The sequence below is a fragment of the Anolis sagrei genome, chromosome 13 (assembly GCF_037176765.1).
Source record: "Anolis sagrei isolate rAnoSag1 chromosome 13, rAnoSag1.mat, whole genome shotgun sequence".
Taxonomy (NCBI): Eukaryota; Metazoa; Chordata; class Lepidosauria; order Squamata; family Dactyloidae; genus Anolis; species Anolis sagrei.
In genome coordinates, this window is record NC_090033.1 from 1,651,514 (window position 1) to 1,679,363 (window position 27,850).

At 42.3% G+C, this 27,850-nt stretch overlaps 1 protein-coding gene across 1 annotated transcript in view; it reads left to right on the top strand.

Annotated features, from left to right (window-relative positions):
* The window catches only part of GNB1 (G protein subunit beta 1), a 95,100-nt gene extending 70,878 nt beyond the window's left edge, over nucleotides 1-24,222 (top strand). The window contains exons 6-11 of the mRNA XM_067472952.1: nucleotides 1,700-1,862; nucleotides 9,882-9,948; nucleotides 13,084-13,285; nucleotides 13,382-13,598; nucleotides 16,439-16,554; nucleotides 19,180-24,222. Coding sequence (XP_067329053.1) covers nucleotides 1,700-1,862; nucleotides 9,882-9,948; nucleotides 13,084-13,285; nucleotides 13,382-13,598; nucleotides 16,439-16,545 — 756 coding nt within the window. The 3' untranslated portion in view covers nucleotides 16,546-16,554; nucleotides 19,180-24,222. The remainder of the gene's footprint in view (nucleotides 1-1,699; nucleotides 1,863-9,881; nucleotides 9,949-13,083; nucleotides 13,286-13,381; nucleotides 13,599-16,438; nucleotides 16,555-19,179) is intronic.
* The last annotated feature ends 3,628 nt before the right edge of the window (nucleotides 24,223-27,850 follow it).

The following is a 27,850-nucleotide window of genomic DNA, read 5'->3' on the forward strand; positions in this document are numbered from 1 at the left end:
TAACACTGAGGCGTACTAAGCTACACAGAGAGAGAAGTATGTGAAGTGAGTCAAGGTGTTGCTTCTGGGTCTTTCACCACTATATTGAAAAAAAGGGAAATATGTACTGGACACAAACCTGATGATGCCATGTAACATAGACTGAGGCCTACCTCACACTGAGACCTGCTAACGGGTTTACCTCACACAATAAACCTTATCTAATTTAAGTCTATGGTGTTGGGTGAGGGGGCTTATTAACAAAAGACTCTCCTCACACCAGGCCTTGCCACATCAGGCCTCTCACATACTGAGGCCTACCTCACACTAAGGCTTGTTAACACTGAGGTTTACCTCACATTGAGGCCTCTCTCAGACTGAGGGCAACTAACACTGAAGTGTACTAAGTTACAGAGAGAGAGAGAAGTATGTGAAGTGAGTCAAGGTGTTGCTTGTGAGAAGCACCCCTGGCTTTGATAAGCACGCATTAGAGGTAACTGAAAGCCATAGCTGGACGGAGAACAGATAATGGAAATAAATCCTTAATCTGGAATCCTAGTTCAAGAATCCCATGGACAAGATGGAACATGTCCAGAGAAGGGCAACTAAAATGGTCAAATGTGCGAGAAGCCACTTCTCACACAGAACTTACACAGGAGCTTCACACAGTAGCTTTACACACAGCAGCCTTCATACTAGAGCTTCACAAATGATGGCCTATAACCTGGGGCTTCTTTCACTGAAGCTTCTCACACCAGGACTTCTCATACTGAGGCCTACTAACACTGAGGCCTACCTCACACTGAGGCTTTCTCACATTAAGGACTCTCTCAGATGGAGGACTATTAACACTTTGGGCCCTTCTCACACTGAGGGCTCTCTCAGACTGAGGACTACTAACACTTTGGGCCCTTCTCACACTGAGGGCTCTCTCAAACTGAGGCCTACTGAGGCCTTCTCACACTGGGGGCTCTCTCAGACTGAGGCCTACTAACACTTTGGGGCCTTCATACACTGAGGACTCTCTCAGACTGAGGCCTACTAATACTTTGGGGCCTTCACACACTGAGGACTCTCTCAGACTGAGGCCTACTAATACTTTGGGGCCTTCACACACTGAGGGCTCTCTCAGACTGAGGACTACTAACACTTTGGGGCCTTCTCACACTGAGGGCTCTCTCAGACTGAGGGCTACTAACACACTGAGGCCTTCTCACGCTGAGGGCTCTCTCAGACTGAGGACTACTAATACTTTGGGGCCTTCTCACACTGAGGGTTCTCTCAGACTGAGGCCAACTGAGGCCTTCTCACACTGAGGGCTCTCTCAGACTGAGGCCTACTACCATTCTGAGGCCCTTCTCTCACAGACTGAGGCTACTAAGCTACAGACACGCCTGCTTATATTAAACTTTGGCTTTTGCTGATTAATTGCATCCATTTAACCCTTTCAGTGTTTGACTCACACTTTCGTAATTAAAAATACCCAGTTAATTTTTAGTATTTCCCACAGACCCTTGGGGTCTCTTCCAGCTCTAGGATTCTATGATTCATAAACTCTATGTCGCCCCTGTCTTGCTTGATTGAACTTTGGATTTGTACAGGATAGTATTTGGGTGGATCCCCTTAAGTTCATCCTGTATCTCTTCCGCTTTATGCTCAAGAGTGTCATGTCTGAGGAAGCCATCTTGTCTTAACGTGTATATTCCCCCCTCTGGTTTAGGTCCATGCCATCCCCTTGCGCTCTTCCTGGGTAATGACGTGCGCTTATGCCCCGTCTGGAAACTACGTGGCTTGTGGCGGCCTGGACAACATATGCTCCATTTACAACCTGAAAACACGCGAAGGCAATGTGCGCGTAAGCCGCGAACTGGCTGGCCATACAGGTGAGCACGATTTGGTTCCACGAACCCCATTATTAATGCAAGGATTCCTCCATGTATGCCACGTGTGTCAACTGCACATATTAGACTCCAACTCCTTTATTCCTCATCATGAGACATCATGATTGTAGCTGATGGGAGTTGGAATACAGGGACATCTGGAAGGCTGCTGTTTGTTCTGTTTGGTCAGGATGATGGTTTTGGATTGAGATACAAGGCTTGCGGATAGGATGTCTGACTTTAAAATGTCCTTTGACCTTTCCCTTTAACCTTGGAGGGTTGCAGGTCCCATTATCCCCAGTTCACAAAAGCGATGGGAATTGTCATTCAGTAACATCTGGGGATCCAAATTGAGTCAGAACTCTAAAGAGCACTGACCACCATGTAAACAATATTATAGTTGGTCCTCTATATCTGCGGATTCTCTGTCTGCGGATTCTCCATCCATGGATTCAAGGGCCTTTTGAAGGTAACACTGAGACTGATGGGGCCCTCAAGGAAAATGGGTTTGACACCTCTGATCTATACCGTCTCCTGAAGATACTGTCTCCATCTTGTTTGTTCTTGATTAGTCAGGATAATGGCTTTGGATTGAGATACAAGGATTGCGGATAGGATGTCTGACTTTCAAATGTCCTTTGGGTTGCAGTTCCCATTATCCCCAGTCCGCAAAAGCGATGGGAATTGTCATTCAGTAACATCTGGGGACCCAAATTGAGTCAGAACTCTAAAGAGTACTGACCACTATGTAAACAATCTTATAGTTGGTCCTCTATATCCGCGGATTCTTCATGGGGCCCTCAGTGAAAATGGGTTTGACACCTCTGAGCTATACCGTCTACTGAAGATACTGTCTCCATCTTGTTTGTTCTGTTTAGTCAGGATAATGGTTTTGAATTGAGATACAAGAGCTGCGGATAGGATTTCTAACTTTAAAATGTCCTTCACCTTTCCCCTTAACCTTGGAGGGTTGCAGTTCCTGTTATCCCCAGTCCGCAAAAGCAGTGGGAGTTGTCATTCAGTAACATGTGGGAACCCAAATTGGGTCAGAACTCTAAAGAGCACTGACCACCATGTAAACAATATTATAGTTGGTCCTCTATATCCGCGGATTCTCCATCCATGGATTTGAAGGTAACCCCGAGACTGATGGGGTCCTCAAGGAAAATGGGTTTGACACCTCTGATCTATACTGTCTCCTGAAGAAACTGTCTCCATCTTGTGTATTCTGTTTAGTCAGGATAATGGTTTTGGATTGAGATACAAGGCTTGCAGATAGGATGTCTGACTTTAAAATGCCCTTTGACCTTTCCCCTTAACCTTGGAGGGTTGCAGTTCCCATTATCCCCAGTCCGCAAAAGCGATGGGAGTTCTCATCCAGTAACATCTGGGTACCCAAATTGGGTCAGAACTCTAAAGAGCACTGACCACTATGTAAACAATATTATAGTTGGTCCTCTATATCCGCGGATTCTCCATCCATGGATTCAAGGGCCTTTTGAAGGTAACCCTGAGACTGATGGGGCCCTCAAGGAAAATGGGTTTGACACCTCTGAGCTATACCATCTCCTGAAGATGCTGTCTCCCTCTTGTTTGTTCTGTTTAGCCAGGATAATGGTTTTGGATTGAGATACAAGGATTGCAGACAGTCCTTTGACCGTTCCCCTTAACTCTGGAGGGTTGCAGTTCCCATTATCCCCAGTTCGCAAAAGCGATGGGAGTTGTAATTTCCAGTATGTAAACAATATTACAGTTGGTCCTCTATATCCGTGAATTCTCCATCCATGGATTCAAGGGCCTTTTGAATGTAACCCTGAGACTTATGGGGCACTCAAGGAAAATGGGGTTGATACCTCTGAGCTATACCGTCTCCTGAAGATGCTGTCTCCATCTTGTGTGGTCAAACACTTTCATGGCCAGAATCACTGGGTTGCTGTGAGTTTTCCAGACTGTATAACCGTGTTCCAGAAGCATTCTCTCCGGACATGTCACCCCCATCTATGGCAGGCATCCTCAGAGGTTGTGAGGTCACAATCTCTGAGTTGGTCCTCTATATCCGCGGATTCTCCATCCATGGATTCAAGGGACTTTTGAATCACTGGGCTACTGTGAGTTTTCCAGACTGTATAACTGTGTTGCCGAAGCATTCTCTCCTGACATTTCACCCCCATCTATGGCAGGCATCCTTAGAGGTTGTGAGGTCACAATCTCTGAGTTGGTCCTCTATATCCGCGGATTCTCCATCCATGGATTCAAGGGACTTTTGAATCACTGGGCTACTGTGAGTTTTCCAGACTGTATAACTGTGTTGCCGAAGCATTCTCTCCTGACATTTCACCCCCATCTATGGCAGGCATCCTTAGAGGTTGTGAGGTCACAATCTCTGAGGATGCCTGCCATTGATGTGGGTGAAATGTCAGGAGAGAATGCTTCGGGAACCTGGCCATGCAGCTGGGAAAACTCACAGCAGCCCAGTGTCTCCATCTTGCTTTTGCAGTAAGGTTTGTACAGAGCGACCAAAGCTTGGGAAAGGAACTGCGGGATGCCGGCAACGGTCATCCTAAAGGAATGATTGGGACTTTTTCAAGACCTGCCAATCATGTGGCAGTTTTTGCAATTGCAAGACTGAAAGATTGATGAGGCAACTTCTGTGCCCATAAAAGGAGCATGCTGTGCATTTCACATCACAAAGAGATAGAAATTGAGTGACACTGCCTCCTGGTGGTTGCTCATGTGTAGTCAATATATGAAGGATGTATTTTCATTCATTGGACCAAATTTGGCACAAATACCTGATATGGCCAAATTCAAACAATGGTGGGGGTGGGAGGGGAGTTGATTTAGTCATTTGGGAGTTGTAGTTGCTGGGATGTATAGTTTGCCTACAATCAAGGAGCATTCTGAACTCCACCAACGATGGAATTGAACCAAAGGTGACACACAGGACTCCCATGTGACCAACAGAAAATACTGGAAGGACTTGATGGGCATTGGCCTTGAGTTTGGGAGTTGTAGTTCACCTACATCCAGAGAGCAACTGCTTTGGGAGACGGTGGTCAGGCATCCGGACAACGTGGCCGATCCAGCGGAGTTGATGGCGGAGGACCATCGCTTCAGTGCTGGTGGTCTTTGCTTCTTCCAGGACACTGATGTTTGTCCGCTTGTCTTCCCAAGAGATTTGCAGGATTTTCCGGAAGCAGCGCTGATGGAATTGTTCCAGGAGTTGCATGTGACATCTGTAGACAGTCCACGTTTCGCAGTCGTATATATAGCAGGGTTGGGAGGACAATAGCTTTATAGACAAGCACCTTGGTATTCCTACGGATGTCCCGGTCTTCAAACACTCTCTGCTTCATTTGGAAGAATGCTGCATTCGCAGAGCTCAGGTGGTGTTGTATTTCAGTTTCAATGTTGACATCTGTAGACAGTCCACGTTTCGCTGGCATATAGCAGGGTTGGGAGGACAATGGCTTTATAAACAAACACCTTGGTATCTCTACGGATGTCCTGGTCCTCAAACACTCTCTGATTCATTTGGAAGAATGCTGCACTCGCAGAGCTCAGGTGTTGTTGTATTTCAGTCTCAATGTTGACGTCTGTAGACAGTCCACGTTTCGCAGGCGTATATATAGCAGGGTTGGGAGGACAATAGCTTTATAAACAAGCACCTTGGTATCCTTACGGATGTCCCGGTCTTCAAACACTCTCTGCTTCATTTGGAAGAATGCTGCACTCGCAGAGCTCAGGTGGTGTTGTATTTTAGTCTCAATGTTGACATCTGTAGACAGTCCACGTTTCACAGGCATAGAGCAGGGTTGGGAGGACAATGGCTTTATAAACCTTGGTATCTCTACGGATGTCCCGGTCCTCATTTTCAGATATATTTATGAATCGTAGAATGGTAGGAATACCGTATTTTATGGAAATCGTAACCTGCCCTGGTTGTCACCAAGGATCTGCTTCGGTTGGACCCGTAGAAGCATGGGACCACCTCCCACCCCAAATGCCAGCCTGAAAATGCATTGATCTGCTACCTTTTACATTGAACGGAGAGCCACGAACTTGGATTATAAATAGCCGCCTATTGCCGGGGAACCTGCGCCTCCTCCTGTGCGCTGTGCGTGGAGCATGCCTTTGAGTCTGCGCCTGGGAAGCCGTGCGGCAGAGGCCAGCCAGCAAGACACAGAGCCCCCCCAAGGCTTCCTCTTCAGCGCCGGGAAAGGTCTTTCCGGAGCCAAGCTGGCCACCTCGGGAGGAAGAAGCCTCTGCGCTCGAGACGGAAACAAAGAGAGCACCAGCCACCCAGGACTGTGGCGGGGGCAACCGTTTATGTTAAGACGCCTTCAGCCTATTCTTTCCTGCTTTCTATCTATTCTTTCCTTCAGCAAGGGTTTCAAACCCATCTCCATCGAGGACCACAACGGTCTTATGGTTGCTTAGCTTTCTATGGGCCATTAAATATAACATAACATTAAAATATAAAGTTAATTGGGTGTGTTATCTGCTTCAGCATATAACAAGGCACAAGGTTGGCAAGCTTTGAGCTTTTCATTTGGCTTAGCGGCTGGTGGGGACGAGAGACAGGGCCTTCTCGGTGGTGGCCCCTCGACTCTGGAACTCGCTTCCTCTGGAGATCAGAACTGCCCCTTTGATCTTAACGTTCAGGAAACAGGTGAAGACCTGGCTTTGGGGATTTGGCTTAGTGGCTGGTGGGGACGAGAGACAGGGCCTTCTCGGTGGTGGCCCCTCGACTCTGGAACTCGCTTCCTCTGGAGATCAGAACTGCCCCTTTGATCTTAACGTTCAGGAAACAGGTGAAGACCTGGCTTTGGGGATTTGTCTTAGCGGCTGGTGGGGACGAGAGAGAGGGCCTTCTCGGTGGTGGCCCCTCGACTCTGGAACTCGCTTCCTCTGGAGATCAGAACTGCCCCTTCAATCTTAACGGTCAGGAAACAGGTGAAAACCTGGCTTTGAGGATTGGCATTCAACGAATGAGCCATGATCCTGTGATATGGATGGAGGACGACGAATAATGTCTTCGATGACGACTGACCACTGTAATCATATCATTGTATTTTGCTGTTTTAATGTTTTAGTGTGATTTAGAATATGATGTTTTAATGACGGTCTGTAATATTGATGTTGGAAACCGGCCTAAGTCCCTCGAATGGAGATGAGAAGACTGGGATACAAAACTTCCAAAGAAATAAATAAATAAATTAGCTTGATGGCTTGTTTGAGCTGTAGAAACCTTTGGCTGTTGCTGGGAGTGGTTATGCAGCGTACTGAAGCTGAAGCCGTTTGGAGTGCCCAGGAAACTGCTTGTTTATGGCAAGATGAGGACATTCTACTGATAACTACTGATGACCACAACAATGGTGGTTTTCTACGGGGCATCAAAGCCATGGACAGAGTGTCCATTAATACAGAGGGACAACTGTATACTTTTTAAGGTGCTACTCTTTTATTTTTTACCCAATATTGGTTGCCAGATGTTAAGGTTGCTACTAGAGGTTTACAACAGGCGTTTTCTAAGTAACAAAGGGGATCAGAACCTTTTTTATTACAGCTGCCACAAGATAATAATAATAATAATAATAATAATAATAATCTTTACTTATACCCCGCCACCATCTCCCCAGTCAGCTTGGGGAGATGGTGGCGGGGTATAAATAAAGATTATACGAAAGCTGACTGGCACAACCTGGGGATCACAACCAGATACAGTGAAGACATCTGCCCTTGCACTATGCTACTCTGCTGCTGAGTACACATGCCCAGTGTGGAACACATCTCACCACACTAAAGCAGTGGATGTGGCTCTTAATGAGACATGCCGCATTATCATGGGGTGCCTGCGCCCTACACCACTGGAAAAATTACACTGTCTAGCCGGTATTGCATCACCTGACATCCGCCGGGAAGTAGCAGCCAATAGTGAAAGGACCAAGGCAGAGACATCTCCAGCTCATCCCCTCTTTGGGTATCAGCCAGCACGTCAACGACTTAAATCTAGAAATAGTTTTCTAAGATCTACAGAGACACTCGCTGGAACACCTCAGCAAGCGAGAGTCCAAAAGTGGCAGGCTCAAACCCAGAACCTCAACCAATGGCTGATACCAAACGAGAGACTCCCTCCTGGGCGCACACAGGACTGGGCGACCTGGAAGGCGCTGAACAGACTGCGCTCTGGCACCACGAGATGCAGAGCCAACCTTCAGAAATGGGGCCACAAAGTGGAATCCTCGACATGCGAGTGTGGAGAAGAGCAAACCACTGACCACCTGCTGCAATGCACCCTGAGCCCTGCCACATGCACCAGGGAGGACCTTCTTGCAGCAACACCAGAGGCACTCCAAGGGGCCAGATACTGGTCAAAGGACATTTAATCAACTCTCATACTCACAAATTTTGTAATCTGCTTGGTTGCGTTGTTCTGTTAGAAATGTAATATAATTTGACTGGTTGTTCTGACACGACAAATAAATACCATCTCCCCAAAGGGGACTCGGAGCAGCTTACATGGGGGCAAGCCCGAACAAGAATTACAATATAACAATACAAATTGCAATAAAATAAACAACATAACATTAAAATATAAAGTTAATTGGGTGTGTTATCTGCTTCAGCATATAACAAGGCACTAGGTTGGCAAGCTTTGAGCTTTTCATTTGGCTTAGCTTGGTGGCTTGTTTGAGCTGTAGAAACCTTTGGCTGTTGCTGGGAGCGGTTATGCAGCGTACTGAATCTGTTTGGAGTGCCCAGGAAACTGCTTGTTTATGGCAAGATGAGGACATTCTACTGATAACTACCATATATTCCAGCATATAAGATGACTGGGCGTATAAGATGACCCCCAACTTTTCCAGTTAAAATAGAGTTAAGATAATTCCCATGCATAAGACTACACCCGCATATAAGACGACCCCTGACTTTTGAGAATATTTTCTTGGGTTAAAAAGTACACCAGAATATACTGTAAGTAGAGAGACTATTATTTTGCTATGAGGGTTGAATGAAAAGTAATGCCTCCACCTTCCACCCATCCTCAACAGATGGCAGTTCTGGTATGCGGCACATACTGGCCTGTTCAGTAGACTCTCCTCTACAGTTCCATTTTGGCGGGAAGCCTTAGCATTGAACGGTTGTGTTGTTAAAGTGAAAAGGAATGCCTCTACCTTCGTAACTCCTCAACAGATGGCAGTACTGGTATGCGGCAGGTACTGGCTTGTTCAGTAGACTCTCCTCTGCAGTTCCATTTTGGCAGGAAGCCTTAGATTGAATGGTTGTGTTGTTAAAATGAAAAGTAATGTCTCCACCTTTGTAACTCCTCAACAGATGGCAGTTCTGGTATGCGGCAGGTACTGGCTTGTTCAGTAGACTCTCCTCTACAGTTCCATTTTGGCAGGAAGCCTTAGATTGAACGGTTGTGTTGTTAAAGTGAAAAGTAATGCCTCCACCTTCGTAACTCCTCAACAGATGGCAGTACTGGTATGTGGCAGGTACTGGCTTGTTCAGTAGACTCTCCTCTGCAGTTCCATTTTGGTGGGAAGCCTTAGCATTGAACGGTTGTGTTGTTAAAGTGAAAAGTAATGCCTCCACCTTCGTAACTCCTCAACAGATGGCAGTACTGGTATGTGGCAGGTACTGGCTTGTTCAGTAGACTCTCCTCTGCAGTTCCATTTTGGTGGGAAGCCTTATTATTGAACGGTTGTGTTGTTAAAATGTGAAGTATGGAACCTTGCGCAGACGGTCGGTCAGTGTGACTTGTCATTAAATTCTTGACAGCAGAAGGTGTCATCTCAACATCTTTAAACTTACTTGCATTTGCATTTATTAACTGCCGCTCTCAGCCCTAGGGCGACTCGCCAATCGATGCACAGTACTCGCATCAACACAATCACTATAAACAGCTTGCATTCTCTGATGAATCTCCTTTGGGGTAACAGCTTCTGAACGGCTCTTTGAGTATCAATATTCCTGAATTGTATTTCACTCTCTCTTTTTTTCTCTACTTCGCAGGCTACTTGTCATGTTGCCGTTTTGTGGACGATAATCAAATCGTTACCAGTTCTGGAGATACTACTTGGTAAGAAGCAGAGCACCGAAGCCCAGGTCACGAGGCTGTCCTGTAAATTAGAATATTCCCTTTGCAGGGACTCATTTAGGGTCTGCATCTCCCAGAGATGGCGAGGGAACATGTAGTGCTGTGCCATTTCCGATAGTAAAGGGATAGGAATGCGTTCTCATAGATGAACAAGGGAAATAACAGTAGCAACAGTGAGGTCACCAAAGAATTCCCAAAGAATTATATTATTGTCCACCTATCATATATAGAAATTTCAAAGTATGTCTGTCTGTACTACAAAAGCTGTTGCTAGGTGAAGTGACCTTCTGTCACGTCACTAGATTGGCCATTGCTAAGTGAAGTGACCCTCTGTCATGTCATGTCACTGGGAGAGAAAGGTGAAATGTTTATGAGAGGGAAGGAGGAAGGAAAGGGCCATAAAGAGAGCCATGTTTGTTTATTTACAGTATTTAGTAGTTGTGTGAATTCGGGCCAAAAGGCATACTGTTTTTCGGGTCCGTTTCCATCTGACTCGTTTACCAGAAAGTTGCCCGAAAGGGGAGGGTGTTTTCCATTTCATTCCATGGAAATTCGGCCCATTGGTGACAATGGGAAACTTTAAAGGCTCGATCTTCAGCCATTTTAAGGCCTATCTGTATGAAACATACTGTATATACTCGAATATAAGCTGAAAAAGTCTCCCCCAGCTTATACTCGAGTCAATATTATATATATTTTTATTTGTTGTTGTCATTATTATTATTACATTTATTATTTTATTGTTGTTGTTATTATTACATTCATTATTTTACTCTATTATTATTTTCTCTCTTTATTATTATTTATTTATTATTTATTTATTTACTTTGCTTCTATACCGCTGTATCTCAAGCCCGAAGGCGACTCACAGCGGTTCACAAACAGTAAAAACAGTAGAAACAGCAGTGGTTCCATACAACATATAACAATTGACTTGACACATGATCCATAAATTACCAATAAGCCATTACAATGCACAATTATTGCAAAAAACAACCGTACCCAATCTTCTCATGATCCAAGCGTAGTCCAGGTTCGTCGTCCATTGTTCCATTCCTATGTTCCATTCCCAGATTGCACTAAATTACTCAAACGCCTGCACAAACATCCAGGTCTTCACCTTTTTGCGGAATGCCATGAGAGATGGTGCCAGTCTAATGTCCGTAGGAAGGGCGTTCCACAGCCAAGGAGCCACCACCGAGAAGGCCCTCTCTCTCGTCCCCGCCAGCCGAGCTTGAGAAGCAGGCGGGATCGAGAGCAGGGTCTCCCCGGAAGATCTCAAAGTCCTGGACTATTATTGGAGGACATGTAAGCATATTTACATTGAAGAAGGTTAGAATAATGGTTTAATCAGAGTTGGACTGTCTTCTCTTGAATTACAGTTTTATGTAAATATTCAAAAACATTCAACCTACTGATGCCTAAATTAATATACCATATATACTCGAGTATAAGCTGACCCGAATATAAGCCGAGGCACCTAATTTTACCACAAAAAACTGAGAAAACGGATTGACTTGAGTATAAGCCGAAGGTGGGAAATGCAGCAGCTACGGGTAAATTGCAAAATAAAAATAGATACCAATTAAATTACATTAATTGAGGAATCAGTAGGTTATATATTTTTGAATATTTACAAAAAAGGTAATTTAAGATAAGACTGTCCAACTCTGATTAAACGATTATTTACCTTCTTCAATGTAAATGTGCTTACGTATCCTTCCAATTATAATAGAGTAACATAATAAATGTAATAATAACAATAATAATAAAAAGAGAAAATTAATGAATGTAGCAATTACAACAATTATACAGTAAAATAATAAATGTAATAATAATAAATAGAATAAAATAATAAATGAAATGATAATAATAATAATAATAATAAAAAGAATAAAATAATAAATGAAATAATAATAATAATAATAATAATAAAAAAGAGTAAAATAATGAATGTAGCAATAACAACAATTATACAGTAACATAATAAATGTATAATAATAGAGTAAAATGATAAATGTAATAATAATAAATAGAATAAAATAATAAATGAAATGAAAATAATAATAAAAAAGAGTAAAATAATGAATGTAGCAATAACAACAATTATACAGTAAAATAATGTATAATAATAGAGTAAAATGATAAATGTAATAATAATAAATAGAATAAAATAATAAATGAAATGAAAATAATAATAATAATAATAAAAAGAGTAAAATAATGAATGTAGCAATAACAATTATACAGTAACATAATAAATGTATAATAATAGAGTAAAATGATAAATGTAATAATAATAAATAGAATAAAATAATAGAATCATAGAATCCTAGAATCAAAGAGTTGGAAGAGACCTCCTGGGCCATCCAGTCCAACCCCATTCTGCCAAGAAGCAGGAATATTGCATTCAAATCACCCCTGACAGATGGCCATCCAGCCTCTGCTTAAAAGCTTCCAAAGAAGGAGCCTCCACCACACTCCGGGGCAGAGAGTTCCACTGCTGAACGGCTCTCACGGTCAGGAAGTTCTTCCTAATGTTCAGATGGAATCTCCTCTCTTGTAGTTTAAAGCCATTGTTCCATTGCGCCCTAGTCTCCAAGGAAGCAGAAAACAAGCTTAATAAATGAAATGAAAATAATAATAACAGAGTAAAATAATAAATAACCTTGACTCGAGTATAAGCCGAGGGGGACTTTTTCAGCCTAAAAAAAGGGCTGAAAAACCAGGCTTATACTTGAGTATATACAGTAATTTTATTGGTATCTATTTTTATTTTGAAATTTACCAGTAGCTGCTGCATTTCCCACCCTCAGCTTATAAACGAATCAATACATTTTCCCAGTTTTTTGTGGTAAAATTAGGTGCCTCGGCTTATAGTCGGGTCGGCTTATACTCGAGTATATACGGTACCTCAGTTGTAGGCTCCATTGACAACTGCAGGCCTGCCAAGTTTCAAAACAACTCACCAATCGAATTATTTTAAGTTTTAAACATAACATTTTTTCAAAAAGAAAACAAAAAAAGAAGACAACTTCTTTGGATGTTGTGCAAACTTGTGTGCTTATTACACCCTTCTTGTTTTTAAAAATTGCTTTTTTTTTTTTTGCCTGGCAGTGCCCTTTGGGACATCGAGACGGGCCAGCAGACGACCACCTTCACTGGCCACACCGGCGACGTCATGAGCCTGTCCCTCGCTCCGGATTCCAAGTGTTTTGTTTCCGGCGCCTGCGACGCCTCGGCTAAGCTGTGGGATGTCCGAGAAGGAATGTGCCGGCAAACCTTCACCGGCCACGAGTCAGACATCAATGCCATTTGTGTATGTGCCAACGTTAAAACTCGGTGGTAGAAGCCTCTTTGTAAGCCTTTCTCGTGCGTTACTACACAATCGAAACCTTTCTGTGTTTCCCACCAGTTCTTCCCGAATGGCAATGCGTTTGCCACCGGCTCCGACGACGCCACGTGCCGACTCTTTGACCTCCGCGCCGACCAGGAGCTGATGGTCTATTCCCACGACAACATCATCTGTGGCATCACCTCGGTAGCGTTCTCCAAGAGCGGGCGCCTCCTCCTCGCTGGCTACGACGACTTCAACTGCAACGTGTGGGACACGCTCAAAGCAGATAGAGCAGGTCAGCCTCCTAACTCTGCGGAGCTTGCGTTTTCATAGCGCTTCATCGCTTTGTTTTGATAATGTTGTTCCCAGTCCCGAGCAGCAAGGAGCAGCGGGCAATCAATGTATTATTTATTATTATTACGGTTCTGGCCCAAGCTACCTATCCGAACGTATCTCTGCCTATGAACCCACCAGGACTCTAATTCCCTGCTCTCGATCCCGCCTGCGTCACAAGCACGGCTGGCTGGGATGAGGGACAGGGCCTTCTCTGTGGTGGCCCCTCGGCTGTGGAACGCCCTTCCCATGGACATTAGATCAGCCCCTTCGTTAATGGTGTTTCAAAGAAAACTAAAAACCTGGCTGTTTGAACAGGCGTTCGGATAAATAGTGCAATTGAACGATGAATATAGGAAAGGGAATTATGGATGACGAATTGGATCACGATTTTAGTTACGAGACGTTAATGTGTTGTTATTGATGTGTCATTATTTTGTATATTATGCTGTTAATGGTTTTAAATATTGTATGTTGTACGATTGACTTTTTGCTCTTGTTGTGAACTGCGTTGAGTCGCCTACTCAACGCAGTTCACAACAAGAGCAAAAAGTCAATCGTACAACATTGACATTGGCTGAGAAACTGCGGTATACAAGCAAAGTAAATAAATAAATAAATATTAGATATTATTATCTAATATTATATTATATTATATTATAATTATATTATTGTTATTATCTAGTATTATTATAAGTATATTATTATATACTTATAATATTATACTTATATGGGTAATAAATGTATTATTTATTATTAGATATTATTATCTAATATATTATATTATTATAATAATATTATTATTATTATCTAGTATTATTAGAAGTATTATATACTTATAAAGTTATATACTTATAATATTACATATTATATATATATATAATATTATATATATATAATATGTAATATTATAAGTATATAACTTTATAAGTATATAATACTTCTAATAATACTAGATAATAATAATATAATAATAATAATAATATATTAGATATATTATTAGATATTATTATCTAATATTATTATATACTAGCTGTACCTGCCATGCATTGCTGTGGCCAACCTTCCCTCCTTCTTTCTCTCCTTCCTTCTCACCCTCTTCCTTCCATCCTTTTTTTTCCTTTCCTTCTCTACCTCTTTCCTTCCTTCACACTTTTTCTTTTTCTTCCCTTTCTCTCCTTTCTTCCTTCTCTACTTCTTTCCCTTCTTCCCTCGCTCACTCTTTCCTTCCTTTCATGTTTTTATTTCCTTCTCTCCTTTCTTCCTTCTCTATATCTTTTCCTTCCTTCCCCCTTTTCCTTTTCCTTCCCTTTCTCTCCTTCCTTCCTTCTCTACATCTTTTCCTTCCTTCACTTTTTGCTTCCATCCTTCCTTCTGTCTTTCTTTCCTTCCCTCCCTCCCTCTTTCTCTCCTTTCTTTCTTCTCTACCTCTTTCCTTTCTTCCTTTGCTCCCTCTTTCCTTCCTTTCATTTTTTTCTCCTTTCTTCCTTCTCTATATCTTTTTCTTCCCGCTTTTTCTTTTCCTTCCCTTTCTCTCCTTCCTTCCTTCTCTACATCTTTTCTTCCTTCACTTTTCCTTCCATCCTTCCTTCTGTCTTTCCTTCCCTCCCTCCCTCTTTCTCTCCTTTCTTTCTTCTCTACCTCTTTCCTTTCTTCCTTCGCTCCCTCTTTCCTTCCTTTCATTTTTTCTCCTTTCTTCCTTCTCTATATCTTTTCCTTCCCCCTTTTTCTTTTCCTTCCCTTTCTCTCCTTCCTTCCTTCTCTACATCTTTTCCTTCCTTCAGTTTTTACTTCCATCCTCCCTTCTCTCTTTCCTTCCTTCCCTCCCTCCCTCTTTCTCTCCTTTCTTTCTTCTCTACCTCTTTCCTTTCTTCCTTCGCTCCCTCTTTCCTTCCTTTCATTTTTTCTCCTTTCTTCCTTCTCGATATCTTTTCCTTCCCCCTTTTCCTTTTCCTTCCCTTTCTCTTCTTCCTTCCTTCTCTACATCTTTCCTTCCCTCACTTTTGCTTCCATCCTTCCTTCTGTCTTTCCTTCCTTCCCTCCCTCCCTCTTTCTCTCCTTTCTTCTCTACCTCTTTCCTTTCTTCCTTCGCTCCCTCTTTCCTTCCTTTCATTTTTTCTCCTTTCTTCCTTCTCTATATCTTTTCCTTCCCCCTTTTTCTTTTCCTTCCCTTTCTCTCCTTCCTTCCTTCTCTACATCTTTTCCTTCCTTCAGTTTTTGCTTCCATCCTTCCTTCTCTCTTTCCTTCCTTCCTTCCTTCCCTCTGTCTCTTCTTTCTTCCTTTGCTCCCTCTTTCCTTCCTTCCTTTTTTTCTTCCCTTCTCTCCTTCCTTCCTTCCTTCCTTCCTTCTCTACTCCTTTCTTTCCTTCCCCTTTTTCTTTTCCTCTTTCTCTCCTTTCTTCCTTCTCTGCCTCTTTCCTTCCTTCCTTCGCTCTTTGCTTCCATGCTTCCTTCTCTCCTTCCTTTGTTCTTTCTTTCTTTCTTTCTTTCTCTCCTTCCTTCCTTCCTTCCCTCCCTCTTCCCAAACTCAAGGTCAATGCCCACCAAACCCTTCCAGTATTTTCTGTTGGTCATGAGAGTTGTGTGTGTCAAGTTTGGCTCAATTCCATCGTGGGTGGAGTTCAGAATGCTCTTTTTATTTAAATAAATCATAAATCCCAGCAACTACAACTCCCAAATGACAAAATCAATCCCCCCTCAACCCCACCAGTATTCAAATTTAGGCATATTTGTGCCAAATTGGGTCCTATCAAATCTAAAATTTGTTCCTATTGTTTCTCTTTCTGTGCGTTTGATTTCCAGGTGTCTTAGCTGGCCACGATAATCGTGTCAGTTGCTTAGGCGTCACTGACGACGGGATGGCGGTGGCAACAGGATCGTGGGATAGTTTCCTCAAGATCTGGAATTAAAGTCTTTGGGTACCTTTCCCTCTTTCTTTCGTTTTGCACGGGTGGAGGGATGTGGGCACGTCACCCTGGAGACAAGGGCTGGAGAAGGGAGAAAGGAGAGGAGAAAGAAAGGATGGGCGAAGGATGGAAGAAAGAGGGACGAAGGAAGGAGAGAGAAGAAAAAAAGGGGGGAATGAAAGGAAAGAAAGAGGGGGAAGGTGTATGAGGGAAAGCAAGGGAAAGGAGGAAAGAAGGAAGGAAAAGACAGAGGGGGAAGAAGGCGTACGGGGAAAAATCCCTCTTCGGAGGTCGAGAATAGGACGGGATACAAATGTTCTACATAAATCAATAAATAAAAGAAAGCCACAAATATTATAATAAAAATACAGTAGAGTCTCGCATATCCGACATAAACAGGTCGGCAGAACATCAGATAAAAAAATGTCGGATAATCAGGAGTCTCCTACTGTTACCCATCCGACGCGGCGCTAGACACCTAGAAGACTAACAACAGGGACTCAAAGAGTTAAGGCAAGGCAATGTCTCGGGGATAGAGAGGACCAACAAGAAGTGCCCAGATGCGGAAGAGGAGCATGGAAATCACAGAGGGAAGGAGGGAGGACACTTCCACTTCCGGTCCTTCCTCTTTTCCTCCTTTCCTCCCTCCTCCTCCTTCTTGTCTTGCCTTTTTCATTTATTGGGAATGGAGAGAGAGATGGGGAGCGCTCCTTTAATTGAAGGGAAATGCTGGAGGAAAAGTTGGGCACCGGATGAGAGTGTCGGATAAGACAGAATGTCGGATAAGCAAAGGTTGCATAAGCGAGACTCTATTGTACTGTAAATAAATAATAAAGAAAAGAAGGGAGAGAGGATAAGAAAGAGAAAAGGATGGAAAAAAGGAAGGGAGAGAAAGACGGGAAATGTTATGAGGGGAAGAAAGGAGGAAAATGGGAGTGTCAAATAAGAGCACCGGATAAGATGGAATGTTGGATAAGCGAGACTACTGTACTGTAAATAAATAAGGAAGGAAGGAACGGAGAGAGGGTAAGAAAGAAAGGAAGGAAGGAAGGAAGGAAGACAAGGGGAAAATTATGAGGTGAAAGAAAGAGGAAAGGGGGAGGTCGGATAAGAGTGTTGGACAAGACAGAATGTCAGATAAGTGACAGTTAGATAAGTGAGACTACTACACTGTAAATAAATAATAAAGGAAGGAAGGACGTGAGAGAGAAAGTAAGAAAGAAAAAGAATGGAAGAAAGAAAAGAGAAAGACAAGGGGAAAAGTAATGAGGGGAAGGAAAGAGGAAAAGGGGGGGGGGGGTTGGGTAAGAGTGCCAGATAAGATGGAATGTTGGATAAGCAAGGCTCTACTGTACTGCAAAGAAATGATAAAGAAAGGATGGGTGAAGGGAGGGTAAGAAAGAAAAAAGAAGGAAGGAAGAAAGGAAGGAAGGAAGAGAAAGACAAGGGGAAAAGTTATGAGAGGAAAAGGGAGGCATTGGATAAGACAGAATGTTGGATATGGGAAGGTCAGATAAGCGAGACTACTGTACTGTAAATAAATAATAAAGGAAGGAAGGGAGAGAGGGTAAGAAAGAAAGGATAGAACAAGGAACGAAGATAAAAGGGAAAGTTATGAGGGGAAGGAAAGAGGAAACAGGCATCAGATAAGACGGAATGTCAGATAAGCAAGACTGCTATACTGTAAATAAAAAATAAAGAAAGGGAGAGAGGATAAGAAAGAAAAAGGATGGAAGAAAGGAAGGAAGAGAAACAAGGGAGAAAGTTATGGAAAGGAAAGAGGAAAGGGGGGCGTCGGATAAGACGGAATGTCGGATAAGCAAAGGTTGGATAAGCGGGACTAATGTACTGTAAATAAATAATAAAGGAAAGAAGGAAGGGAAAAGGGATAGAGGATAAGAAAGAAAGGAGAAAGACAAGGGAAAAATTATGAGGGGAAGAAAAGAGGAAATGGGGGGCGTCGGATAAGACGGAATGTCAGATAAGCGAGACTACTGTACTGTAAATAAAAAATAAAGGAAGAAGGGAGAGAGGATAAGAAAGAAAAAGGATATAAGAAAGGAAGGAAGAGAAAGGCAAGGGAAAAGGTTATGGGAAGGAAAGCGGAAAAGGGGGCGTTGGATAAGATGGAATGTCGGATAAGTGAGACTACTATACTAAAAATAATAAAAAATAAAGAAAGGGAGAGGATAAGAAGGAAAAAGGATAGAAGAAAGGAAGGAAGAGAAACAAGGGGAAAAGTTATGGAAAGGAAAGCGGAAAAGGGGGGCGTTGGATAGATGGAATGTCGGATAAGCGAGACTACTATTCTGTAAATAAAAAATAAAGAAAGGGAGAGAGGATAAGAAAGAAAAAGGATGGATGGAAGGAAGGAAGAGAAACAAGGGAAAAAGTTATGGAAAGGAAAGAGGAAAAGGGAGGCGTCGGATAAGACGGAAGGTGAGATTAGCGAAGGTCGGATAAGCGAGAATCTGCTGTATAATAAATAAATAATAAATAAATAATGAAGGAAGGAAGGGAGAGAGGAGTAAATAGCACCTCCCCTCCCAAAAAAATGAAAGGATAAGATTTTTTTTCAGGGCATTGTGATATCTTGAAAGCCAAACCGAACTCCCTATGTGTGTGTTCTTTTATTAGGATGGCAGTGGACTCTGCGCCGACTAGAAGACTTTTCCAAGGGTTGAAAGTTTCCAATTCTGTCTCGACTACAACTGTACTAACTCGGACACCCCCCCGTCCTGACCCGTCCCGCCCCGCCCCTCGTCCCTCCCCGGCCACCGAAGGGTGCGATCTTTCACGCCTCCCGTTGCTGAAACGAAGAGCACAATTTATCTCTATTTACGGAAGAAAAAAAAAAGTTGTGTGGTTATATACAAAAAAACAAAACAAAAAATAGCAAACGAAGTTACGAGGGGGAAAAAAATTAATAATAATCATAATTGTGCATTCCTTTGGGGACCACTTTTTTCGTCTAGGAAACTAAAAGAGAAAAACAACAACACACTTGTGTAAAAAAAAAAAGCATGTCCAAACAAACGGGGAAAAAAAATTGTGAAGCAAACTTTTAACTTTCACTGTAGTTTAAAATAATAATAATAATAATAATAATAATATGGCGGAAAGCATTGGTTTTACTGCATTTTTGCGTTTTGGGGTGGGTGGGAGGGGCCTCGTTTTAATCTCACTTTCCAACTTCGGAGTCGTGTTTGTAGCAGGATCGATATCGAATTCCTTGTCCATATTTGCCATTTCTTTCCTTTCTTTTTTTTCTTTTTAATCCAATACGATTTGCTTTCCGGTTTGGTTGTTGAGCCAAGACAAGGGAGTTGTGTCCGGAGCCCCGTTCGGGGTTGTTAATGCTGTAAATTTAGTCCCTGAATTATTTTTTATTTTCCAAACGAATTTCTGTCGGTGTCACAAACTGTTGCACACACACACACACACACTCACACACACAAATGTCGCATATATAGAATAATGTTAAGACGTAAGATAAACGAGCACATGCTGTACATGGTATCATGGTTTGTTTGGGTTTTTGGTTTTTTTAGGCGAATCAAAACGGTCTTTTATTTTTATTTTTTCCCACCCTACTTTGCCTTTTATGACCCATCCCTTTGCATCATTTAGTCATTTAAAAATATCCCATAATGCCAACAAGCGAGACGACAAAACACAAAAAGTGTTGTCGAAGGCATTCATTGCTGTGAGTTTTCTGGGCTGTATGGCCATTTTCCGGAAGCATTCTCTCCTGACCTTTTGCCCACATCTATGCCAGGCATCCTCAGAGGTTGTGAGGTCTGTTAGAAGCTAGGCAAGTAGGTTGTTGTGAGTTTTCTGGGCTGTATGGCTGTGTTCCGGAAGCATTCTCTCCTGACCTTTCGCCCACATCTATGCCAGGCATCCTCAGAGGTTGTGAGGTCTGTTAGAAACTTGGCAAGTAGGTTGTTGTGAGTTTTCTGGGCTGTACGACCGTGTTCCGGAAGCATTCTCTCCTGACCTTTCGCCCACATCTATGCCAGGCATCCTCAAGAGGTTGTGAGGTCTGTTAGAAGCTAGGCAAGTAGGTTGTTGTGATTTTTCTGGGCTGTACGGCCATGTTCCGGAAGCATTCTCTCCTGACCTTTTGCCCACATCTACGGCAGGCATCCTCAGAGGTTGTGAGGTCTGTTAGAAGCTAGGCAAGTAGGTTGTTGTGAGTTTTCTGGGCTGTACGGCCATGTTCCGGAAGCATTCTCTCCTGACCTTTTGCCCACATCTACGGCAGGCATCCTCAGAGGTTGTGAGGTCTGTTAGAAGCTAGGCAAGTAGGTTGTTGTGAGTTTTCTGGGCTGTATGGCTGTGTTCCGGAAGCATTCTCTCCTGACCTTTCGCCCACATCTATGCCAGGCATCCTCAGAGGTTGTGAGGTCTGTTAGAAGCTAGGCAAGTAGGTTGTTGTGAGTTTTTTGGGCTGTACGGCCATGTTCCGGAAGCATTGTCTCCTGACCTTTTGCCCACATCTATGGCAGGCATCCTCAGAGGTTGTGAGGTCTGTTAGAAGCTAGGCAAGTAGGTTGTTGTTATTTTAAAAGAACTCTAGAAAATACTGAAGGACAAAACATCTGGGGACCTACAGGTTGAGAACCACTGCTCTAGAAGCTCGTATGAGATACATTTTGGTGGATGTCCTGCCCAGTCTCCCCTTGATGGTATATAACCTGTGGGAAAGGCTACCGCCTTAGTTCCTTCTTTCCGCCGCTATTGCTACCGCCCCAGTTCCTTCTTTCCGCCAATATTGCTACCGCCTCAGTTCCTTCTTTCCGCCGCTATTGCTACCGCCTCAGTTCCTTCTTTCCGCCGCTATTGCTACCGCCCCAGTTCCTTCTTTCCGCCAATATTGCTACCGCCCCAGTTTCTTCTTTCCGCCGCTATTGCTACCGCCTCAGTTCCTTCTTTCCGCCAATATTGCTACCGCCTCAGTTCCTTCTTTCCGCTGCTCTCTCTACTTTGACTATCTATAGCAGGGATTCACAAACTTTTTAAACAGAGGGCCAGGTCACAGTCCCACAAACTGTTAGAGGGCCGGATTATAATTTGGAAAAAGCACGAATGAATTCCTATGCACACTGAACATATCTTATTTGTAGTGCAAAAAAACACCCCCTTGGAGATTGCGCTATCATGGAGGCGAAACGTCAGGAGAAAATGCATGACGTTTCACCCACATCTATGGCAGGCATCCTCAAAGGTTGTGACGTCTGTTGGAAACAAAGCAAGTGAGGTTGATATATCTGTGGAATAATGTCTAGGGTGGGAGAAAGAACTCTTGTCGGCCCCTCTTCCTTTTTCCTTCCATTTTCCCCAGGATCATTGTCTTCTCCAAGCTTTTCTTGGAGAACTTGGTTGTCTAGTTTCCAACAAACCTCACAATGTATTGTCGAAGGCTTTCATGGCCAGAATCACTAGGTTGTTGTAGGTTTCTCAGGCTATATGGCCATGTTCTAGAAGCATTCTCTCCTGACGTTTCGCCTGCATCTATGGCAAGCACCCTCAGAGGTGGTGAGGTCACAACCACCTCACCACCTCTGAGGGTGCTTGCCATAGATGCAGGCGAAACGTCAGGAGAGAATGCTTCTAGAACATGGCCATATAGCCCGAAAAACCTACAGCAAACCAAACCTCGCAACTTCTGAGGATGCCTGTCAAACGTCAACAGGGAGTGCTTCTAGAGCATGGCCGTACAGCCCGGAAAACTCGTCACAGCCCAGAAGAATTGGAAGTTGAAAGAGAGAGGAAAACCTGCCCAGAAGCTTGGCTGTTTCCATCGAATCTTTGTGTATGAAACCGTGTACAAAAAATGTCCTTTTTTAAATAATAATGATCCTTCTTAAGTTTCAATGAGAACAATGGGAAGAAGAAGAAGAAGGGAGGGGGGAATACACATACATTTGTTTCGGTTGGATTACTCTTTTTAGAATCGCATGCTGTAGAAATGCTCCAAAGTGCATCTGAGACTCAACGCGTCCTTTCCATGTGTTTCCTTTTCGAGAAATAACCTGTTCTTTTCTTTTTAAATAACGACAACAACAAAAAACGGAATATACAGTAGAATCTCGCTTATCCGACCTTCGCTTATCCGACATTCTGTCTTACGCTCTTATCCAACGCCTCTGAGAGGCTTGAATCTTGTCCAGGCACCCATGACATCATGCCGAACACACCTGGGCTTCAAGGTCTACTCACGGATTCTGTGAGAATATCTAATTTGCCTGTTTTCCTCCATCATTTCCCCTTCAATTAAAGGAGCGCTCCCCAACTCTCTCTCTCACACCGCGTCGGATGACTCTGTATTATCCGACATTTTTGTTTATCCGACATTTTTGTTTATCCGACGTTCTGCTGGCTTCCGTCGGATACGCGAGACTCTACTGTATATGTAAACAAAGCCGTAAGTAACCACTGCTGATCTCCTGTCACTCCTCAGTGCGGAACCTACGAAAGTAATAATAACGATGATTAACACCCCAGCGATGCAAATCTTGGAATGATCTAATAAATTCTCTTTTGACAAAAAATAAAGTATGCGTATACAGTGTTCCCTCGCTACTTCGCGGTTCGCTTTTAGCGGACTCGCTGTTTCGCGGTTTTCAAAAAAATACTAATTTAAAATATATATCGCGGTATTTTCCCTGTTTTGCGGTTTTCAAAAAAATACTAATTTAAAATCTATGTCGCGGTATTTTCCCTGTTTCGCAGTTTTCAAAAAAATACTAATTCAAAATATATATCGCGGTATTTTCGCTGTTTCACGGTTTTCAAAAAATACTAATTTAAAATATATGTCGCGGTATTTTTGCTGTTTTGCGGTTTTCAAAAAATACTGATTTAAAATATGTATCGCGGTATTTTCGCTGTTTCGCGGTTTTCAAAAAAAATACTAATTTAAAATATATATCGCGGTATTTTTGCTGTTTTGCAGTTTTCAAAAAATACTGATTTAAAATATATATTGCGGTATTTTCGCTGTTTTGCGGGTTTTTGTCGCCACCGCTCTCCGAGCCGCTTTCCTTCCTCAGTGCTCCCTCCATCCTTGAAGGGCCTTTTCTTCACTTTATTTTAAGTTTACAAAGACCTAAAATAGCGTATAACTACTAAAATAATGTATAAATATTAAAATAAGCATAGCGCCCTACCTCGCGGTTTTTCACTTTTCGCGGGAGGGACGTAACCCCCGCAATAAGCGAGGGAACACTGTATGAAAACTATAACAACAATCGCTGTGGGTTTCTCCTGAGGAAGGGAGAGGAGTCAGGCTTTAAATTCCCCCGTTTGATCCGATTCGGTTTGAACGAGCAGCGAAACCGAACGAACGGAAGAGGAAGGGAGGAAAAACACTCGTTGAGGCAGCAAACGGCAATTTCCCTTCTCTTCGGTCCCTTTTCGGGTTTTTTGCGGCCGAGATTCGGGGGCCAAACACACCGTATATTCTGCCTTTTTTCAAAGCCCGTTCCTTGCTCCCTCCTTTCGCGGAACGGATCCCCGCAGAGCTTTCTTCTCCTCCACGCCCTTGTATTTCCCTTCACTCCCCCCTTTTTTGTATTTAATTTTAAAGTCAGTGTACTTCAAGAAAGCTGGATGCAAGATAGATTATATTAAAATGTACTGTTATTTAAGATGTAATAAAGCAGTTTGACATGAGTCGGTCGGTGGTGGCTCCTTTTGTTTCGATGGGACAGGATGGGGGACGATGCCTGGCTCGGCAGCAGGGCGTCTGGAAAAGCTTGTCCAGGCACCCATGACATCATGCCGAACACACCTGGATGGGAAGGTGAACATGAGCCAGGTATGCCGTGCGGCGGCTTAAAAAGCCAATGGGATTTAGGCCTGGATTTAGTGTTTACATCCAGGCAAGTCATGCCCCCCCCCCCCCCCCTCTATTCTGTCTTGGTCAGACCACACCTGGAATCACATTGTGTCCCATTCTGTGCACTGCAGTTGAAGGGAGATGTTGACAAGCTGGAATGTGTGACTAAAATGATCTGGGAAACAAGCCCCATGAGGAGTGGCTGAAAGAGCTGGGCAGAATCTAAGCTGGAATGTGTCCAGAGGAGGGTGATTACAGTTGTTTCTCTTCAATCCTGCTGTCTCTTTGGATTGCAACATCAATAATCCATAATAATAATAATAATAATAATAATAATAATAATAATAATAAATTATTATTATTATGGATTATTGATTATTATTATTATGTTACTGACACAAAAGCACAGTATGTCACAGCAAATGACATCTATATACTGGATTTCGTATCACAATATCGGAAGTCGAATACTTCCCAAGCTTCTAGGACTGTGATTATTATTATTATTATTATTATTATTATTATTATTTTACTGACACAAAAGCACACTATGTCACAGCAAACTAGATCTATATGCTGGATTTCGTATCACAAAATCACAAGTCGAATACTTCCCAAGTGTCCAGGACTGTGTGATGCTATTATTATTATTATTATTATTATTATTATTATTATTATTATTATTTGAAACACAACAAGATGAGTCCACAGCAGACAAGATCACTCTGCTGGCTGTTGTATTGGATTATTATTATTATTATTATTATTATTATTATTATTATTTTACTGACACAAAAACACACTATGTCACAGCAAACTAGATATATATGCTGGATTTTGTATAAAAACATCACAAGCTGAATACTTCCCAAGCTTCTAGGACTGTGTTTATTATTATTATTATTATTATTATTATTATTATTTTACTGACACAAAAGCACAGTATGTCACAGCAAACGAGATCTATATGCTGGATTTCGTATCACAAAATCACAAGTCGAACACTTCCCAAGTGTCTAGGATTGTGTCATTTATTATTATTATTGTTATTGTTATTTGAAACACAACAAGATGAGTCCACAGCAGACAAGATCACTTTGCTGGCTGTTGCATTGGATTATTGTTGTTGTTATTATTATTATTATTATTATTATTATTATTATTATTATTTTACTGATACAAAAGCCCAGCAAGTCACAGCAAACGAGATCTATATGCTGGAATTATTATTATTATTATTATTATTATTATTATTTGAAACACAACAAGATGAGTCCACAGCAGACAAGATCACTCTGCTGGCTGTTGCATTGGATTATTATTATTATTATTATTATTATTATTATTATTATTATTATTATTATTATTGGGCTGTTGTAGGTTTTTTTGGACTATATGCCCATGGTCTAGAGGCATATTTGGGCCATATAGCCCAAAAAAGCCTACAACAACCCAGTGATTCCGGCCATGAAAGCCTTCGACAATACATTATTATTATTATTATTATTATTATTATTATTATTATTATTCACATTCTTCTTGTAGTTCCAGGCGTGGACACATGGTGGCGGTGCTGTACAATCTCCACCTATTGACTTGTGTTCACAAGTTCAAGGTCCCTCTTGGCCTTCAATGCTTTGCAGGACCTTGCATTGCATAACATTGTGCCAAAGGGAATTTCAAGTTCAATGAAACTACAACTCCCAGGATACCATAGCATTCTGCCATAGTGGTGTCAAACTCCAGTGCAAGATGCTTGCATTTAGCATTGGAATGGGAGGCTATTAAAATAAAAAATACATCATTCCTTCTTTATTTGATATCCGCCTTGCTATTCCTTATCGAAGCGACAATTAGAAAAATAGATGATTATGATCCTACAATATCTGCTTTGAACTGGGTTCAAGATGAGTCCACACTGCCATATATTCCAGTTCAAAGCAGAAAATGGGGAATGTTATTCAGCTGTGTGGAAGGGCCCAGAATTGGAAAAAGTAGGAAAGGGTGGGCGGGGTCATGCCAATAATAATAATAATAATAATAATAATAATAATAATAATATAGTTGTATTTCATGTAATATTATTAATAACATTACAATATAATGGTATAGTACAATATAGTAATATATAAGACTGATATTGTACTAGGCTAATAATATAATATATTGTGTGTGTGTGTGTGTGTGTGTGTGTATATATATGAAGTGACTGGACTGACCTTGAAGGAGCTGGGGGTGGTGACGGCCGACAGGGAGCTCTGGCGTGGGCTGGTCCATGAGGTCACGAAGAGTCGGAGACGATGTGTGTGTGTGTGTGTGTGTGTGTATGTGTGTGTGTGTGTGTATATATATATATATATATATATATATATATGAAGTGACTGGACTGACTTTGAAGGAGCTGGGGGTGGTGACGGCCGACAGGGAGCTCTGGCGTGGGCTGGTCCATGAGGTCATGAAGAGTCGGAGACGATGTATGTGTGTGTGTGTGTGTATATATATATATATATATATATATATATATATATATGAAGTGACTGGACTGACCTTGAAGGAGCTGGGGGTGGTGACGGCCAACAGGGAGCTCTGGCGTGGGCTGGTCCATGAGGTCACGAAGAGTCGGAGACGACTGAAGAAATGAACAACATATATATATATATATATATATATATATATATTAGGCCTGGTCAATCCATGGTTCTAAATGTTTCTAAATTACTTACAAAACTAAAGTTCTGGTGGTGAAAATTTCAGAACTCTTAACAAACCTCTCAAAATTTCATTCTAAATGGTAGTTCCTAATTGATTCTATCATAAAAATCACCAATAATGAAATAATAATAATTGAATTTTGAAAGTTTTGTTAGAGTTCTGAAATTTTCACCACCAGAACTTTAGTTTTGTAGACTCTCCTCTACAGTTCCATTTTGGCGCAGCCTTAGTATCGAACGATTGTGTTGTTAAAGTGCGAAGTATGTATTACAGTAAGTCGTAGCAGGATCAAGTGTGCATTAAAGAAAACCCTTATGGTGTTAATTATTTTGTACAGCTGGTAATGTAGGTCAGCCAGCATGTTTGGGGTATAACTGTATGGATTTTAGAATACAGTTCGGAGAAGCAATACGCTACTCTGAGGAAGAGAAGCAATATGCTGTAATGCTGCTACGCTCTAACAGCGATGCTTTGTGCTATGGCGAAATCACTCTTTACTCAAGGCTTGTTCGGGCTAGTTAAGCGCCTTGGACTATTATTACGACGAGACATTTCTCAGAAGTGGCTTTCTGCCCCGTCTTTTGTTGACCTTCCCGAGACAGCTTTGGGCCGCCTTGGCCAAATCTCTGCTTAGAACGGCTCTTGGGAATGTGCCCTTCGGAAATAAATCCCTGCTTAACGGGGCCGGAGAGTTCTCGCTGGGCGTCTTATCCAACGTCTTGCACATTGGTTTTAGTGCCACCGAGATTG